Raw genomic sequence first — 17,013 nt, forward strand, 5'->3', positions numbered from 1 at the left:
ATCAAGTGCTACAATCCACTGCAAACTATGGAGGACATACAACAGGTGGCATTTATTTTTAATAGTAAACATATTATTTATTATATATGTATATATATGAGAGAGACAGATATGGACTTATTTTAAATATGTTTAAAAATGTGCTTACAAAAAATATAGCAGCACTAAAATGTAAGGGGTATTAGAAAAATACAGTGGCTCTATCTCCTGGCAAAATGCAGACATTCAATATTTATAAATAGGAAGGGAAGTAACATGCCAAACCATATCAAAGCTCTTATTGGAGTTTGCTCAATAGTTTTTGGCACTTTACCTGTTTCAGTTTTCTGAATATTGTCTGATCAAAATCTAGTAGGGAAAATTTCAGACGCGGGTAAATATGCATGTACAAATAAGACTTAAGTTTTCCCAAAGTTGACCTTAACATATTAACAATATTTCCATTTCAGTGTAAACATTTTTATTTTCATTTGTCAGGGATGGTCTAGTATCGCGCTCTCTGCACGGCTGAAGTTCCTCTCGTTGTGACTGTGCCGCTGGTAGTGGACAACTAGACATAAGAACTTGATTCATCTCCAACTGTCATGCTTGAACTTTTGTTATTTTTTATTTACTCTTCCCACAATTACGTAAAAAAATATACACTGATGCTTGCCTTTAATCCCTACAGCGTATAAAAATAAATTACAATATAGTTCTAGTCTTAATTTGTATTGCCTAAAAAAAAAAAAGCGAACGTGAAACCATTTTTGACTACAGTGCAACTGCAGAATCTTGGAACAGTTGTGTAAACTATGAATCACATAAATATGACAAGCCCTTCATCTGACTCTATGATCAGCAACATGTGCTATTGACGTAGTCCGTTGTAGTCAGATTACGTTTGGGGAGGGGTAGGGGTACAAGGAAGTACACGCAAATGCCTATCGTCAGCAGAGCGAGGGCGGCCAGCAGCGTCAGGCCTCGCCTCAGCAGCAGTTGGTTCACAGGGAGCTGCTTTGCTTTCACCTGCTGCTGAGTAACTGTGTTGCCATCGCATATATCAATTCTGTTCTGTTCCTGCTCAGATAGACTCATTAAGGCCAAGTGTGTGCTCTTGTGGGCACGCTTCACAGCCTGGAAAAACAAAGACAAAATAATACCAGCAACTACAGAATGCAAGTGTTGTAGAAATTGCATTCAAACTCCTCCCGAGTTGTGTCATCAACCACTCCCAAATTTACGCGAAATATACAAAAAAGTTGGGCAATATTAAACTGTAAAGGATTTGGATGAGCAAACATTCAATGATCAAGTTAGTTGTCATTTCGTCGGAATTTACCTCCTCTGTCATTCTCTCCCAGTCCAACTTAAAGATGATAATGATGTAAATGATTGACTGCAAGACAAAGCAAATCAGAATCCCCAGCCAGAAACCTTTGAACAAAACAAAAAAACACACATAATTGGTCAGTATTTATTCAATCGCTTAGGTTATCTCTATGTACAGTAGTCTCCCTTCTATTTTACGTCCCGGACTATCCCCAGCAATAAATGAAAATCGTGTTATAGAAATTCTCTATTTAAATATGTATAAATATTCACAATTTAAGATAAATCTACAGCTGTCACTTTCTGTAGGTGTGAATAGCAGGATAACAGAGAATGACATTCAATAATTCTCAATTTCCAGCAAAGATTAGACTGCGCTGAAATACCTATTTTCATTTTCTTTCAAATATACAGTTCCAAACTAAAACAATCTAGTGGTAGACGGTGGAACCCGGGATGGAAGTTTTACTGTAGTTTTTTATTAAATTGTGAAAGCTGATCAATGATGCTCTGGGGACAAATAAGAAACTGTTTGAATCTCGTTTGTCAAACCAGATGATTGAAAAAAAGAAAACAAACATAGCAAGTAAAAAGAACCAGCAATGACACCTGCTGGGAACTGGTTGTGAAACCTGGAGTCAAGTAAGGGGGGGATCAACAAAGCGACAACTGTTCAAACCTGGTCAAATAAAAGATCAGAATGCAACAATAACATGAAGACATGACCTACCTAAAATTCTGAGCTTCACAACAAACATGAGCGTAACGCCGAGCGTGAGTCCGATGCCATAGTATCCGATGAAGTTAGCCACAGCTGGAATCTTCTGCTTTCCTGTTCCTAGAAAGATGCCTGTGCACACAGACTAGCCGTACAGAAAAAAAAACAAAACGAGTGTATTTACTATTTTGATCACTCCGATCCATCAATAAGCGCATGCAAGACTCACCACGAGGCCGTCAAAGAATTGAAGGAAGATGTAAACGTTCATCACAAGTGACACCAGATTGACAATATTTCTGCGAAGATATATATTATTTTAGTTGTACTAAGTTCATTCTGTTTCCTTTTTTCAATCACTTTTTGGTTCTTTTATCACAAACAGGGTTTGTGATAAAAGAACCAAAAAGTGATATATATTATTTTGTTTAACAATGTACAAAAAAAAAAATCCTAGACTAACATCTAAGATGACCAAGAGAGATGTTCTACTTTTTCTTTTACATTTTTGGGGCATAACCTATTCTAAAGACAACTGCTACTTAGTGCAAAACCTTAGTGGAAAGTAGGTCAAATAAAGAATTCAGAAAAAAACTTGAAAACGTTAAAGGAGAAGACATAGTATTTTAAAAAAGTCAACATTTTTCAAATCCAATGTCATCTTTTGTGAGAAAGGTTGTCATTTTACTGGATGATATTGTATTTCTTGAGGAATGAAATTCTAAATCTTTTTAGATTTTTTGAGAAACTGAATTTTTCGAGGAATAAGAATGCAACTTTATGAGACTAAACGGTTTCTTTTTTTAATGGACGGATGAGTACCGATATCAATCTTATTTCAAGGTAAAGGTCCTCCTGTGGTCGTCTTGTGATCAGGAACTAGAAATTGGAAATAAGAAAATATAAAATTGCTATTAATTTCATGCAGTTGTAAGTAAAACTGTTTTATTGGGTTGTATAGGTATTTCTTCAAAATTATCTGTCATTGTTTTATGAGGAAATTTTATGGATCAAAAGTACTGGTGGTATCGGTACTTGGTATCGTATGGGTGACTACTTGAGAGTTGCATCCTTGTATTGGTACCAGACTGAAAAAAAGGGGTCTGAACATCCCTAGTTTTTCTTACATTATTTACAATTTGGACGAGTTAGAAAGTACAAAAGAAAATTTGAGGAATCAATATTTGATTTATTCAGTCTTAATGTATGTACGTTTAAATCATAGTTTTATTTTGGTTACAGTTTTATCCCACAAGAGATCGTTTCTACTTTTTATTTTTTATGGAGATGTTTTTTCCCAATTCAACATATAAGCGGTCCACCAAGGTGTGGTTTGCAACTTTAAATATGACCCAATGTACATAGTAGTATCCACTCACTGATCAGAGGTGAAGATGAAGCCAATCACTGATTTAGTGGAGCCAAGAATGATGCCTGCAACAACTGTAAATGCACCTGAAGACAAAGGATATTGATAACCACCACACTGACAAAAATATCTCAGGCGGTCCGCAAAAACAATCTTTTTTTTTTTTTTGACAAATCCAGAAAATTCGTCAAAAAATGCTGATGAAGATTCATTGTATTTTTAAAAATGCACAAAAGTCAATTATTAATCGGGTCCAAGCATATTTCATCATTGTGCTCGGTCTACCAGTGTATATATATTTGTATACATCAAGTTTGTCGGGTTCTTTTTCTTTTCATACTCTTATCGACTGGACACATTATGTTCACAGATGAAATCAAATGAAAGCTCAAAATTACCTGCCAGGCTGAGCGCCACCTTGCAGGTAAGGATGGCCCTGCCCGTGTCCCCGGCCCCAAGGGCATTGCCCACTCGAGCGCATGCCGCAGCCTGTATGCTGAAAGGCAACTAAACAGGCAAAGAGATTATAAATTTAAGAAGGCCAAAACAATTGTGTTGCTTTATTGCAAAACATGTTACTATTTTACCATATAGGTGAGAACAGACAGCATGGTTATTGCGTGCTGGGCGGCCAGTTCGTCTTTGCTCAACATCCCTGAATCACAAAATGACATCATGATGAAACTGTCCAATCAGACAGGAAGGTAGGTCCGTCGGTCAGTAGGTAGGTAGGTAGGTAGGTAGGTAGGTAGGTAGGTAGGTAGGTAGGTAGGTAGGTAGGTAGGTAGGTAGGTAGGTAGGTAGGTAGGTAGGTAGGTACCTGCAAAGAATCCACCCAACTCAAAGAGCCACCACTCGAAACATTTCATGAGCATGCTCGGAACAGCCAGATTCATGTAGGAGCCCCACTCCTGCAGAGATTCCATTGACCAACCTGTAGGAAAAATCTGAGGCTTAGTGAAGTAGACATACAGCAAATGGGGCCAAACAAAGAGACATGTATAGGTGGGGCCTCTAGGTCATCAAAGACTCACCTTCCCATGTTGATAGGTGCAGTTCCTTCCAGCGTATGTAAGCAAACAATAGAAGACAGATGCTAATCTGAGAGAGTGTGTTGGCAACTGCAGATCCACTGGGTGGCGCAGAGAAACGCACACATGCATAAAAGCAGAGAGAGACTCATGTTTGCACACAGTGCATGTAAAGTTATGGTTTGATGATTGAAACTAAAACAAACTTACTTGACTCCTAGATGGAGCCAGTGTAAGAACACATAATTCATCATCAGGTTGGCAACATTTGCCACGGCTGCAGTGTACATCTGTGGAAGTATTATACCCTAAAATACACAAACAGGCTATTTAGATGCTGACCACAGCATTAGGGGCAGAATAGAAAACAACAACAATCAATCATTAGATTTGTTCTCTCACTGAAGAATCAGAAATTTCTAATTTTTTGCTTATCATTCATATTTTTTATGTGGGGTTAATACTCAAAACTTGACACACGGATCCCATTCCTGTTAAAGTGAGGCCACACTAAAGCTTTTAATAAACTCACAGCTATCGTGCATTCTCACCTGGTTCTGCAAATAAGATGCTTGAAGATGGTGCAGAAACATTGCCTAACAAACCACAATACAATATGACACCATTGTAATAATAACATGCTAATTTTGCACAGTAAAGTTGCAACTCACTGGCACGGCTGGCAAGAAGGCTATGATGTATACTTGCGCTATTCTGAAACCAACAGGATGACATGCATTCAAATCATATGCTTATGATACAGGAGTGTATGTTGATATTCTGTTACCGGGTGACCTTGGGGTCCTGGCCCATAAGCAGCAGGAGGCTCTGGGCATTGATGAGCAGACCCCAACAGGGCAGACAGAACAACAGCAGGATGATAATGCCTCGCTGCAAGATCACGCCTACTCGCAGCAAGTTCTTACCACCAAAGGTCTGTGGTGGACAGTTTGGTGTATAGGCTATTTTGCATGATGTGAAAATACTGCATAGGCTTTCCAAACCTGAGAAACCAATGTATCACAAGCAAGAGCAAGACCATATCCTGTTGCTGCTGTGGTGATGTTGATGGTCTGAAAAGAAGCATAAAACAGGTTTGAGTGAGTGCTCAATCTCCCAAAGTGTGCAAAAGTCCTCCAAAGGGGTGTGGAAGATTAGAAGTGTAATGACAGAATGGTATAATATCAACATTTGCATTTTTCCCTCGCCATGAGTGGATTTTCTTGCCCTTCTTAAATACAAGGCGAGGGCGAGGGCCAACCCTGGACTTGCGTGCATCCCTTAAAAAAATTGGGAGGGCGGAATTTTGTACAGTATTTTCACTACATCAACTGGGAATTGTGGCTTATTAAAAGTGGAATAAAATGCTAGTATAATAATTCCACTTGCATTTCCATGTTTCTTTTTTCACCCCGTGATAAATGTAATACTTTCCCCTCACAAAATAAAAAAGATTTAAGATGAACATTTCCTGAGGTCGGAAGCAGTGCTCCAAACTTTTCACAAATGCTGAAGGATGTGTGTGACATATAAAGGTCGAGAAATTGGATAATAGTAACAGCTATTTAATACAGTATATGAGGGATGACTAAATCCGTGGCGCTTGTGGGGAAAGGCTAAATTATAGAGCAGCTATTTATGCCATATCAGGGCTTCAGAAATTGTAATGTTATGAAAAAGCACTCCAGATGGTGCCCACGATTTAAATTGCAATGGCAAAAAAAAAAATACACTTCTGCATTTATTTTTTTATTTTTATTTTTGTTTTGATTTTTTTCACAAATGCTGAAGGATGTGTGTGACATATAAAGGTCGGGAAATTGGATAATAGTAACAGCTATTTAATACAGTATGTGAAGAATGACTAAACCCGTGGCGCTTGTGAGGAAAGGCTAAATTATAGAGTAGCTACGTATGGCTATTTATGCCATATCAGGGCTTCAGAAATGGTGACGTTATGAAAAAGCACTCCAGATGGTGCCCACGATTTAAATTGTAATGGCATAAAAAAAACTACACTTTTGCATTTATTTATTTGTATTTGTCTGTCTGTCTAGCTATCAATGTAATTTTATGCATTTAATTAAAAGTGTAATGACGGTTTGGTATACTTTTCCGTGTTAGTGTGATTTCTTGCCAAATAAACAAAGCTAGGAGCATTCTCAAGGGGGAGGGGTGGAGAGCACCAATCTATCATAGAAAATAAAAGCACTTACAGACGACGCTAATCCATATCCAGCCATCACCTCGTTGCCCAAACGTCCGCAGAACATGGTGACCACGAAGGGAAGCAGATAATTCAGGAACCGAGAGAGCAACTATAGAGACAAATAAGGAGAGCACAGAACATATTTTACTACATTTTATTTTTTTTTTAACGATTTTTATACGCCCGTACTTGTTTCTTTTTTCATTTTAGTTATTCAATGAATTGGGTCCCCAGAATTCTTTTTTTTTTTTTAGAGCTTGGTTTTCTTTGTTGTTGTGGGCCCCTGAGAATTGTGTACATAATTTGAGTTTCCAAATAGATAATAAACAGTACATTGCAATAGCTGTGTTCAGTGTGTCATCTTACCACAGGCCCAGTCATTCTCAAGATGTGGCACACTTCTTCTCTGTAGCTCAGGGGCATCTTAGGACAGCTCCAGCTGCAAACGAACATCTTGTCACTCGATGCAGCAGGCGCCATGTCTTCTTCTAAGCCACACACTTTGATGAAAGTACACTTTGTCTTTTGACTGTTCCTGTCTGTTGTTATAACTTCAAAAGCCAGGATGTCGATGAAGTCGGTTCCGTCGGAACCCCGCCAAGTGCAGCTGAAACAATTGAGATTGTTGAAAAAGAGAGCATGCTGCAATCAAAACAACAGATCACAGGAGTTCATCTTTAGTACTCCTTGTAATAGTCCTTTTTTTACATTTATTATAACAATGAAATACACCTAAGTCTGCTCAGTAAGGAAGGTTTGTTATTCATAATTTTTTTTTCAATAGTGTATTTTATATAGTGCATTTATGATTTCATTGTTGTCTTGCATTTGTTCTTGTAGAAACCGGATATATCTTTTTTTTTTATGGGTCTTTTGTACTTTGTCCTTTTAGCATGTCACCTTTATTTTGTCATATAGGCTTGATGTTGGGTTGGACAAGTTGTCAGTCTGTCAAGCCTGCTTCCAGTATCAAGCCCTGCTTTTGTTACTTACTATTAGTTTTTTAGGTGTCCTCTCTAATATTAAATAGGATCAAATTTTAATGGAATCAGAAGTTCAGATGATGGATAACTTTTATTAGCCTCACAATAGGGAAATTTGCATTGTTTCAGCAGAAATAGTGCATATAGGAAAATTGTAATCATATAAATAGCACGCAGGTTAAGACATTTATACATGGAGCGCATTGCACCAAATGCAATCCCAATTATAGAAAGCCTTTGTTGTCATTGTACAACAGGTATACGAAATAGGGAGCACTCCTCCGTTGCTGTTTTGTAGGAGGGAATGGAGTGTGAAACAGAGTGGGATAGAAAATAGGAAGAGGGCAGAGTAGATGCAACTTTGTTCACTGGTGCAGGGTTAGAATTGTTGAAATTTTTGTCCATGGATGGATTATCTGGCCCAGCGGTACTTTTTGCTCCACAGTCCAGCACAGACGCTTCTGACATTGCTTTTGGTTCAGGAGTTGCTTGACACATGGAATTCAATAGTTGTAGCCCATGTAAGTAGTGGTTCTTGATACACAGATACTTTTGTACAGCACTCTGAACATTGAGCTTCTTTTGTCATTTTTTTTCAGACCTTTGCTCCATACAAAGGGTGTCACTGATGGTTCCCTTCACAAACGGTCAAGTCTGTGGTCTTCCCCATGATTCTTAAAGGGACAGTGTGTAGAATCTAGTGCCGTCTAGTGGTCAACTAATAGAATGCAATGACAAAAGTTTAAAGCACGTGTTTTGAAGCACGTGCACTACAATGCCTCAGATGGACGACACACAGACCAAGGGTGCCTGGCATCAAATTACTTACAGATAGTTTTTAAAGTGTTTCTGAAGTAGTATTATTATTATCACGGTTATACTCACCTTTTCCAACATTCATTTGTGTCATAAAATATAAAAGACATTCAGTCCTATTACTTCTTTTAACTCAACACAATATAGATAATAAAAAAAAGGAAATAAAAGAAACTAAAATCTGACAAGGAAAAATGCTCTTAAAGTGACCTTGAAGCTACACACAACTAAAGCGCTGAGAATAGAAGTGATTAATATTCAGTCTTATCTTCTTTATGACCTTGACAATGTGGATTCCTGAAATTTCATCTTGTCTTCACCAGTCTAGCATTGTAACAGTTTGCAGGGGACTGTTTGTGGTATTATTAAACGTGAGGTTGGCGTGGAGCAGCATTGAGCTCTCGGGCGGCGGGACCAGGAAGTGCACGCAAGTGCCCACTGCCAGGAGGCCCAGTGCAGCAATCATGGTGATGCCTCGCCGGAGAACCAGCTGGGAAACAGAGAGATGTCCGGCGTCTTCCTTGTCGCCGGGCGGACTCTTTGAATCGCTATCGGGACACTCGTCGCATCCGTGTGTAAAGACTTCCGTTGACTTTTGATTATTTTATGAGAATACAAGCACAAGACAATTGATTATGTCAGCATGCTCGATCTCTTTGTTAGTCTGTAAGTAAGTTAATTAGCCAATCATCAGCAAGTTAGTAACATTTCAGTAGTGGGTAGTAAAAAAAAAAGTGTTTCACTTACAGTGTGCTGCTCTCCGTTTTGGTTAATACCCGCAGCACTTGTGTTCAGTAATGGCACATTTGGTTTAGCCTGGGCTCGTTTTAGTGCCTGCAATCCAATAACAACACAAGCAAGACTTGTTGAAGCTTTTTGATGATTCGGAACTCATCGTTGCTCCACACTCACACCTCCTCTGTGATGCTCTTCCAATTGAGTTTGAATATGACCACAATGTAGAAGGTGGCTTGTAGAACTACACAAATGAGGTGACCCAGCCAAAAACCTGTGAAAAAAAAACAAAAAAACACTGATAGATGACTCTGTCTTGTTTGTGTCAAAACAAATATCAGGTCAATACCGAAAATGTGTAGTTGGGAGACAAACATCAGTACAACACCGATGGAGAGGCCGATGCAGTAGTAGCCGATGAAGTTAGCCACCGCGGGTATCTTTTGCTTCCCCGATCCCATAAAGATCCCTCCGGACACGCCCTGAAACAGGACAGATATATGCAATTTTTGTATTTTTTTGTATTTTGAATGCATTTTTTTTGTTGTATTTAAAGATTTTGATACAAACCACAATGGCTTCAAATAAGTGTAGGACGCAGTAAATGCTCATCAAGCGAGACAGCAGACTGATGATCTTCCTAAAAGGCCATGTTAGTCAAATATTATGTTTTCTGATGCTATTATGGGGACAAAACAGATTCATCAATCCACTTTAAAATGCTATCACAGTATGTGCTGTTCATTTTACGGCATTGTAAGACTTTGTTCTTGTAAGATTACCCCTCATACAAATTGTTGTTTTTTTTTCTTGATTTAAGTCGATTTTTTTCTGAAAAGGAAAATGTCCCGCGTAATATAGCGACTTAACCATTTTCCCCTGTAAAAGTATGATAATTCATTTTTAACTTGAGTTTCAAGAAATTGCCTCTTCTGAATAAACAACTTCTGAATAAACAACTTTTTCTCATTAATTGACTTCATTCACATAATAGCGTTACTTTTTCTTCAGGTTACTACAATTCAGTTTTTCACAAATTCTGAATCTGAGGATTTAGTTTTTTTCTTCACAATTATTAACGTCATTTTACAAATGAAACGTTTATAATAACGTAGAGATAATAATTCCTCATATTATCTATCATGACGGGTTTTTTTTAATGACTGATTTTATTACGACTCCTCTCCCCCTATAATATCTTTTTTTTTTGTGAAATCACGGCTGAAACTTGTAGAATTACACAAAATGTGATATGATCCAAGAAACTCACGGGTCAGAGGTGAAGAGGAACCCGATGACGGACTTTGTCGCTCCAACCACGGTTACTTGAACAAAGGCAAATGCGACTGAAAAAAAAAGACACCAGGAAAACATTGCATGACGCCGAACTGGGAACGACAACCAGCGCACACTAGCTTCTGACCTGAAAGCATCAGCGACACTTTGCATGTGAGAATCGCTCCTGCCGTGTCCCCAGCGCCGAGAGCATTGCCCACTCGAGCGCACGCCGCCGCTTGGACGCCAACTGTCACCTGCCATTTTGTATGAAATGTATACAGTTGACTTTAAGAAGACACAAAACTTGCACGAGATTTCCTGACGGGCTATATACCATGTAGTTTAGGTTTCCCACTGATATCAAGGCGTGATGGGCTGCCAACTCATCTTTACCAAGCATCCCTGCCATGCACGAGACAAAAAAAAAAAAAAAAAATGTAATAAAGTGACTTGTTGAAATTAATTGTGATGCATAAAACAAAATTAAATTGGATATCATAACATAAATTGTAGAACATAAAATGAATGAAACTGCATGAAATAAAATAAATAAATAAACGGAATGAAAAGAATAAATGAAAAAGCGTAATTCGAAAGCGTAACATTGAAATTAGGAAAGACATGTTTACCTGCAAAGAAGCCCCCCAAGTCATAAATCCACCATTCAAAACACGTCATGAGTGTGCTAGGGATGGCCAGTTTCATGAAGGAGCCCCATTCCTGCAGCGACTCCATAGACCAGCCTGTAGAGGGAGCAAGACACGCACTTATGGAGACAACATTGCTTACGCGCACGCGACTGAAGCGCATCTGGAGATAATCCAGCTTTGTTTACGGCTTTTATATACGCTTATTTAATGAAAATATCAATCAAGATGACTTGTGAATATGGAGAATAAAAATGTTTCATGTTACCTCCCCATGTCGTTTTATGCAGCTTCTTCCACCAGATGTAAGCGAACAGGAAAACACAAAGGTAGATTTCTGACAGGGTGCTTGCTGCTGCAGATCCACTGAAAAAAAAAAAAAAAAGTCTCGTATCACAATATATCCTGTACATTTGTGTGGCTTTTGGGAGCCCAAGATCAGGGGATGCTTTGAGAATAATTGTCAATCTATGTGAAGCCCTTTGAGACTGCTTGTGATTTAGGGCTATACAAATAAACTTGACTTGACTTGACTTGACTTGGTTGTGTATGCATGCGTTGCACTTACTACACCCCAAAATCAAGCACGCTAATGAGGATGTAGTTAGTCAGCAAGTTTGCCACATTTGCCAGGGCGGCAGCGTACATCTGTGGTAGTATTATTCCCTTAAACGACAACAGCACAATACAGTGAGAACCGGTCGCTTCTAATACATTGGTGCCTTGAGATACCAGCAATCTCACTTTGGAGGTTTTTTTTTGTTTTTTGTTTGGCCGATTTTTTGCTTTGACTAGCGTGCAATTTGCTTTTATCCAAATGCTGTGTGATGAGAATGAACTCAACTTACTTCATAACCAGCAACAGTTTGGCAGTGATAAATTCTTCAATAAAGAGGCTTCACTGTTTAGTGTAATTCCCACTTGAAGTTTACTGTCAAACTAAACATAAAACAAAAGAATTACTTTCCTGTATACTTTGGACAAGGCCATTTAGATTAATAACAATCTAAAACACCATCGACGGGGTAATGATTTGAGCACAAATGGTGAAGCTACACATGGAAACAAAAATGTCTGTCTCTAAACTCACAGGCATACAGTATAGATTTTTTTTACCTTCTGTGAAGAACAGCTTATATTACCGTGGCTTACTGGTTAGTTTGTCTATATTATGTGTATATCATATTGGCCTCAGATGGACAAGGTCTGCACAGTAGAAGGAGCAGCAGAATGTTCGTTGAATTGAAGCAAAAGAAAAAAGAAATCATGATTGAAATCTTTTCATCCAATTTTATTTAGTTATCTGTTTTTTATAAGTACGATATAAATGAGTACTGTTTTTCCTTGTTAAATAACACATCACTATCATTTTTGTGAGGCTTCATTTCAACAACCGAGGATCATTTAGGAGAGAGTTACGACGTGAACAAATTAAACTCATATCCCAAGGCACCACTGTACAGTCAGTGTATGTTTTAGAGCAGCAAACACGCCAACAGTAAGCTTACAATAAACCTAGGATGCACTTCAATGTTACATTTCTTTTCTTCAACTGGTTATAGAGAGTTGACCGTTACAGTTTTGCATTTTATGGTAAGTCATGAGAATCTGCATTCCGTCCACTCAGTGTAGAAAACCAATGTTTTGTAATTTTGTGTCATGCCGTGGGGGCAGGATTGTCAAAATGCATATTTGAGTACGGTAAAGCCCTCAAAATGTCATCTGACATAGTAAAGTAACAATAACGAAGGAATACGATGGGAGCGTGTGTATTTGTGCACCTGATTTTGAAGATAGGAGAGCTGCAGGTGATATAGAAACATTGCCTAAAGGACAGACAGACAGACAGACAGACATTTATTAGCCCCTTCCTGAGCCATTGTCATATCATGGTAGTTGGGTTTGTGTGTCCCAATGCTTCTGGCAAGCATGGCAAATAAGTCCGAGGTGGGGGACCAAACAAAGCACAGTTCGAAACATCCCTCAGATGAATAACAATAATGCAATACATTTTTCTTTGGGCATGCATTTGCGACTTGGGTCTTCAATTATCTGACTTAAGCCAATTTTTTTAGAGCACAACTACATCATCACAATCATAGAAACAAGTCCAACTCTGAAAACAACTTACTGGTATTGCTGGGAGGTATGCCGTGATATACAACTGCGCAATCCTGAAATCACAATAGTCAGCGTGTAGACCGTCGCGCTTTGACGATTGATTGTGCGGCGATGTGGTCACATGTTACCGGGTGACCTCGGGGTCTTGGCCCATAAGTAGCAGAAGATTCTGTGCATTGAGGAGCAGACCCCAGCAGGGCAGACAGAACAACAGCAGGATGATGATGCCTCGCTGCAGGATCACGCCCACGCGCAGCAGGTTTCTACTGCCAAAGGTCTGTTGCATGTTGGCTTTGTTTAGTGATCAAGGTTGGGTAAGAGAGGTGTCAATGTATAAGTGAGATTTCTCAGACCTGAGCGACCAAAGTATCAAGTGCAAAGCCCAAACCCAGGCCTGTTGCTGCAGTGGTGATACTGATGGTCTACAAAAAGAAAGACAAGAAACAATAGTAGCTTAAGTCTGATTAGAGTCACACTGCAAGGTCTAATGACACATTGATTGCATCACAACTTTATCTAACAAAAAACATCTATCTCCACAAAAATGCATGTACAATAGCTCAAATGAAGAGCAAAAGTAAAAACAGTGTGTCCAATAAAAAGTATGTAACTACAGATCAATTTTAAAAACAAAAGCAATTCAAAAAATCCAATGTTGCTTCTACCAGTCAAAGGTTTGGATATGGTTTTTCATTCTGTAGAATTCATTCTGACTGGTACTTTATGACCGAGTATTTTTTTTCTTGGTTTAATTTTGGAGAACTAGGTATGGAAATCTCAAACAAATAAAAAAAAAACCTAGGTAGAACAGCATTCATTATTTGCTGTTTTCTTATATATAAAGAAAGAAAATTCCCCAATGAAAAGGAGGTAAGTCCAAGTAATCTTTGAATGCAAACAAATGGAGATTACCAATTTTCCTTGAAAACTATGAACAGGAAAAGACTTCATGTATATAATCGTCTTGCCCAGCCATTGGGCCATGACTACTCACAGCAGACGCTAATCCGTAGCCGGCCATCACTTCATTCGTCAGGTGTCCGCAAAACATGGTCACCACAAACGGAAGCAAATAACTGAGGATTCGAGACACCAACTAAGAAGACACAATGGATGGATGAGTGATCCTCTAATGCAGGGGTGTCAAACCCATTTTTGGCGCGGGCCACATTGTACTCGTAATTTCCTTCTGAATGCCATTATGACTGTCAACGCCTTATATACAATATAAACTACACAACAAACTGATGAATAACTAACTGAAATCTAGCTAGCTGACATCAGAGACTTGTAAAAATTGTTCAAATATTCTAAAAAGATGAATGGTAATCAAAATTACTAGCAATATCTGTCATTTTTAAAAGTGAAGACAATTTGCAATTTTAGTATTGACACATGAAGTCGATCCACAATTTGTCTTTGCGGGCCACATAAAATGATTTGACGGGCCGTATCTGGCCCCGGGGCCTTGAGTTTGACACCTCAGCTCTAAATCATTGCAGCGTACAGCAAGCGTGCTTACCAGGGGCCCCATCATCCTCAAGAGGTGGTACACCTCCTCCCTGAGGGCCTTGGGGAGCTTGCGACGCATCCATCTGCAGCAGAATATCTTGTCACTCGTGGCTTCCTCCATACTTGCGTGGAGCATGTGTCTCCTTCTCTTGAACGCCACCCTCTGTACAGAGATCACCTCTTGTTATGCAAACCGTAAAGGTTACTAATTAATCAACGGGAGGCGAAGCAGTTAGCCGCTGCGCTAACCCAGCCAGCAGTGAAACAGTTTTGACTTGACATCCTTCAGTGATCATTGTATTCTGCCACTGTCAGGGAAAGTTTGAAACTACAAATGAATAAAATGAAATGTATATGTAAGATACAACTATAGGATATCAATATACTGATAATGGGTAAGTTAATATTTTCCTTGCAAAATATTCTACCCCCAGCTGTCTAAACACAGTATTCTGACTTCAGTGCTGCTGTTTTGGTTACCAACAGATTTCAAATGGGATCAGCAGTTGATTCCTATGATTAGTCATACACATTCTTTGCTACATGCTGTGGCCTTTTTTGTCCAATCTAAAGTGAAACCTCTGGGGTTTGCAGATGGATAAATGGATGGGACAAAAGTGAAGCAGTTACCACCAAGTGACAGCAACTCATCACTTGCCCGCTCCCAGATAGCAAAACATCCTTTCCACGTCTGGTGTCTTGATGATGATGATGATGATGCACTCCACTTCCTGCCAAATGGCATCTGGCTTTGCCTCAGCATATGCAATCTTGTGGCTTTGGGAACTATTATTACTCTCACAGGTGGCTGTAAAATGCACAAAATGATTTCCATGCGTGACTGAGTGCTGTCTCTCGCCTCGTTTGATTGGCTCTTGTTGAGATGCGCTCCAAAGGGCCTTGAAGCCCTCCTCTGGAGAAATCTCATTTTCACTGGATGGGCACAAATATGCAGTGGTGTATGATGGAGGACGACTCAGGACGTTATTTCAGCCGTCAGTGCAATGTCAAGTAAATAACAAGGGTCCAAATATGCAGCCTTGCTGTCTCCATGGCAACAGAAACTTTATAAGGTGAAGGAGGTTGTAACGTGTAATGGCAACACCCTAATTCAAGAAAAATACGTTTTACTACCAGGAGATGATTGGTCAACATGTCAGGCCCACAGACTTGTAGATTTCCAGAGTTGATGCAAGGAAGTCAGGTGATCAAGTGGCACGGGTGCCCACCTAGGCATCTATGTGGTACTTAATTGATTTAGGCCATAGTCTACAGGTATTTCAGCAATGACCATTAAGTTATAGTAAATGATTTAAAAAAAATCTCTATTCATAAGCTTATCTAAAAACAAAAGCAATTTAGACCCATATAATAGTAATATAATACAAAAACCAGCATTGTGATGCCTAATCAGAGCAAAGTGAATGACGCTGAATGGAACTGACACTTTTGCTCAGCACAAAATGACAACGAGTCCACTGGCGGCATTTTGTCTTTGACAGGCAAAGAATGTGACAAGACCAAAGACCTTCTGGCTTTAAATCAATTAATAAATGCCACACAGCCGTCATGTGCACTGAGCACCACCGCCCATTTGGATGTGTCACTTGTCATTTGCTAGCACGTCGTGTCTAGTCTCTTGTCAGGCAGAAAGGTGGCTCATTTAACCCATGAGCGGAATGCAAAACATCAACATCCCCCCCCAAAAAATACATTTATTGCATTTTCTTTTCATATTGTAATTGATTTTCCAGACTGTTGTTTTTTTTTTTTTTTAATCCAACCATAACAACAAAAATGGGATTAGGCTGGTTCCTAATTTGATCACTTATCACGTATCACTTATTGAGCTTGATTCCAATGACCAGATGTCATTTGACCAATCAATACCAGTGAGTAAGGTCTATTTTGAGACTCTGGTGACGCAATCAAAGACAAAATCATTATGTTTCAACGTGACATTTATCAAGTATCAAACAATGATTACACCAAGGTTAAAGAAAAACTCAAGCCAGAACAAAAACGATGCAGGGACAATTCATTAGGTACATCTGCACAAAGTCCAATGGGGAACATTATGCTTCTCCAGCAATTACACCATCCGTTTTTTTACTTTTCAGCTGTGGAATATTACTCATTCAAAATCTTCCATTCTACTAGGATGCACTCCCATTGATATCTTCGAGGAAGGTATTTTTTACGGGCTCTTGTATAATAATTTACAAAACGAAACGGTGCGTTATCAAGCTACTGAGCTGGTCAGCCTCGTTTGACAGATTATAC

At 39.0% G+C, this 17,013-nt stretch overlaps 2 protein-coding genes and 1 long non-coding RNA gene across 3 annotated transcripts; 1 reads left to right on the top strand and 2 right to left on the bottom strand.

The window, feature by feature from the left end:
- Positions 1-582: 582 nt before the first annotated feature.
- On the bottom strand, positions 583-7,469 carry LOC147054559 (multidrug and toxin extrusion protein 1-like). Its single transcript, XM_085916629.1, has 16 exons — positions 7,005-7,469; positions 6,646-6,747; positions 5,434-5,502; positions 5,217-5,365; positions 5,101-5,143; positions 4,981-5,025; positions 4,640-4,737; positions 4,433-4,530; positions 4,219-4,332; positions 3,986-4,053; positions 3,797-3,905; positions 3,409-3,484; positions 2,259-2,328; positions 2,042-2,174; positions 1,322-1,416; positions 583-1,116 (listed from the first exon to the last, which is right to left on the bottom strand). Exons 1-16 carry the CDS (start codon positions 7,116-7,118, stop codon positions 838-840), a joined length of 1,662 nt encoding a protein of 553 aa, XP_085772755.1. The 5' UTR covers positions 7,119-7,469; the 3' UTR covers positions 583-837.
- Positions 7,212-9,081, top strand: LOC147054560 (uncharacterized). Its single transcript, XR_015066714.1, has 2 exons — positions 7,212-8,142; positions 8,221-9,081. It is a non-coding gene; the product is annotated as an uncharacterized LOC147054560 (long non-coding RNA).
- LOC147054561 (multidrug and toxin extrusion protein 1-like) lies at positions 8,640-14,866 on the bottom strand. The gene is made up of 17 exons (XM_085916630.1): positions 14,741-14,866; positions 14,213-14,314; positions 13,572-13,640; positions 13,347-13,495; positions 13,229-13,271; positions 12,879-12,923; positions 11,666-11,763; positions 11,366-11,463; positions 11,080-11,193; positions 10,785-10,852; positions 10,596-10,704; positions 10,443-10,518; positions 9,743-9,812; positions 9,522-9,654; positions 9,352-9,446; positions 9,185-9,271; positions 8,640-9,029 (listed from the first exon to the last, which is right to left on the bottom strand). The coding sequence occupies exons 1-17, from the start codon at positions 14,864-14,866 to the stop codon at positions 8,754-8,756; spliced, it is 1,758 nt and encodes a 585-aa protein (XP_085772756.1). The 3' UTR covers positions 8,640-8,753.
- Positions 14,867-17,013: the final 2,147 nt, after the last annotated feature.

The sequence above is a fragment of the Syngnathus leptorhynchus genome, chromosome 7 (assembly GCF_054491065.1).
Source record: "Syngnathus leptorhynchus isolate UIUO chromosome 7, UIUO_Slep, whole genome shotgun sequence".
Classification (NCBI taxonomy): domain Eukaryota; kingdom Metazoa; phylum Chordata; class Actinopteri; order Syngnathiformes; family Syngnathidae; genus Syngnathus; species Syngnathus leptorhynchus.

What these genes read in the sequence shown, in the direction of transcription:
- LOC147054559 (XM_085916629.1), bottom strand. Translation starts at nt 7,118, where the DNA reads ATGGCGCCTGCTGCATCGAGTGACAAGATGTTCGTTTGCAGCTGGAGC. An exon ending in GCACCTATCAACATGGGAAG is followed by an intron (nt 4,333 to 4,432) that starts GTGAGTCTTTGA and finishes TTTTTCCTACAG; the next exon opens with GTTGGTCAATGGAATCTCTG. An exon ending in TGTCTGTTCTCACCTATATG is followed by an intron (nt 3,906 to 3,985) that starts GTAAAATAGTAA and finishes TTGCCTGTTTAG; the next exon opens with TTGCCTTTCAGCATACAGGC.
- LOC147054561 (XM_085916630.1), bottom strand. Translation starts at nt 14,866, where the DNA reads ATGCTCCACGCAAGTATGGAGGAAGCCACGAGTGACAAGATATTCTGC. An exon ending in AGTGTCGCTGATGCTTTCAG is followed by an intron (nt 10,519 to 10,595) that starts GTCAGAAGCTAG and finishes TTTTTTTTTCAG; the next exon opens with TCGCATTTGCCTTTGTTCAA. An exon ending in ACTTATTTGAAGCCATTGTG is followed by an intron (nt 9,655 to 9,742) that starts GTTTGTATCAAA and finishes GTCCTGTTTCAG; the next exon opens with GGCGTGTCCGGAGGGATCTT.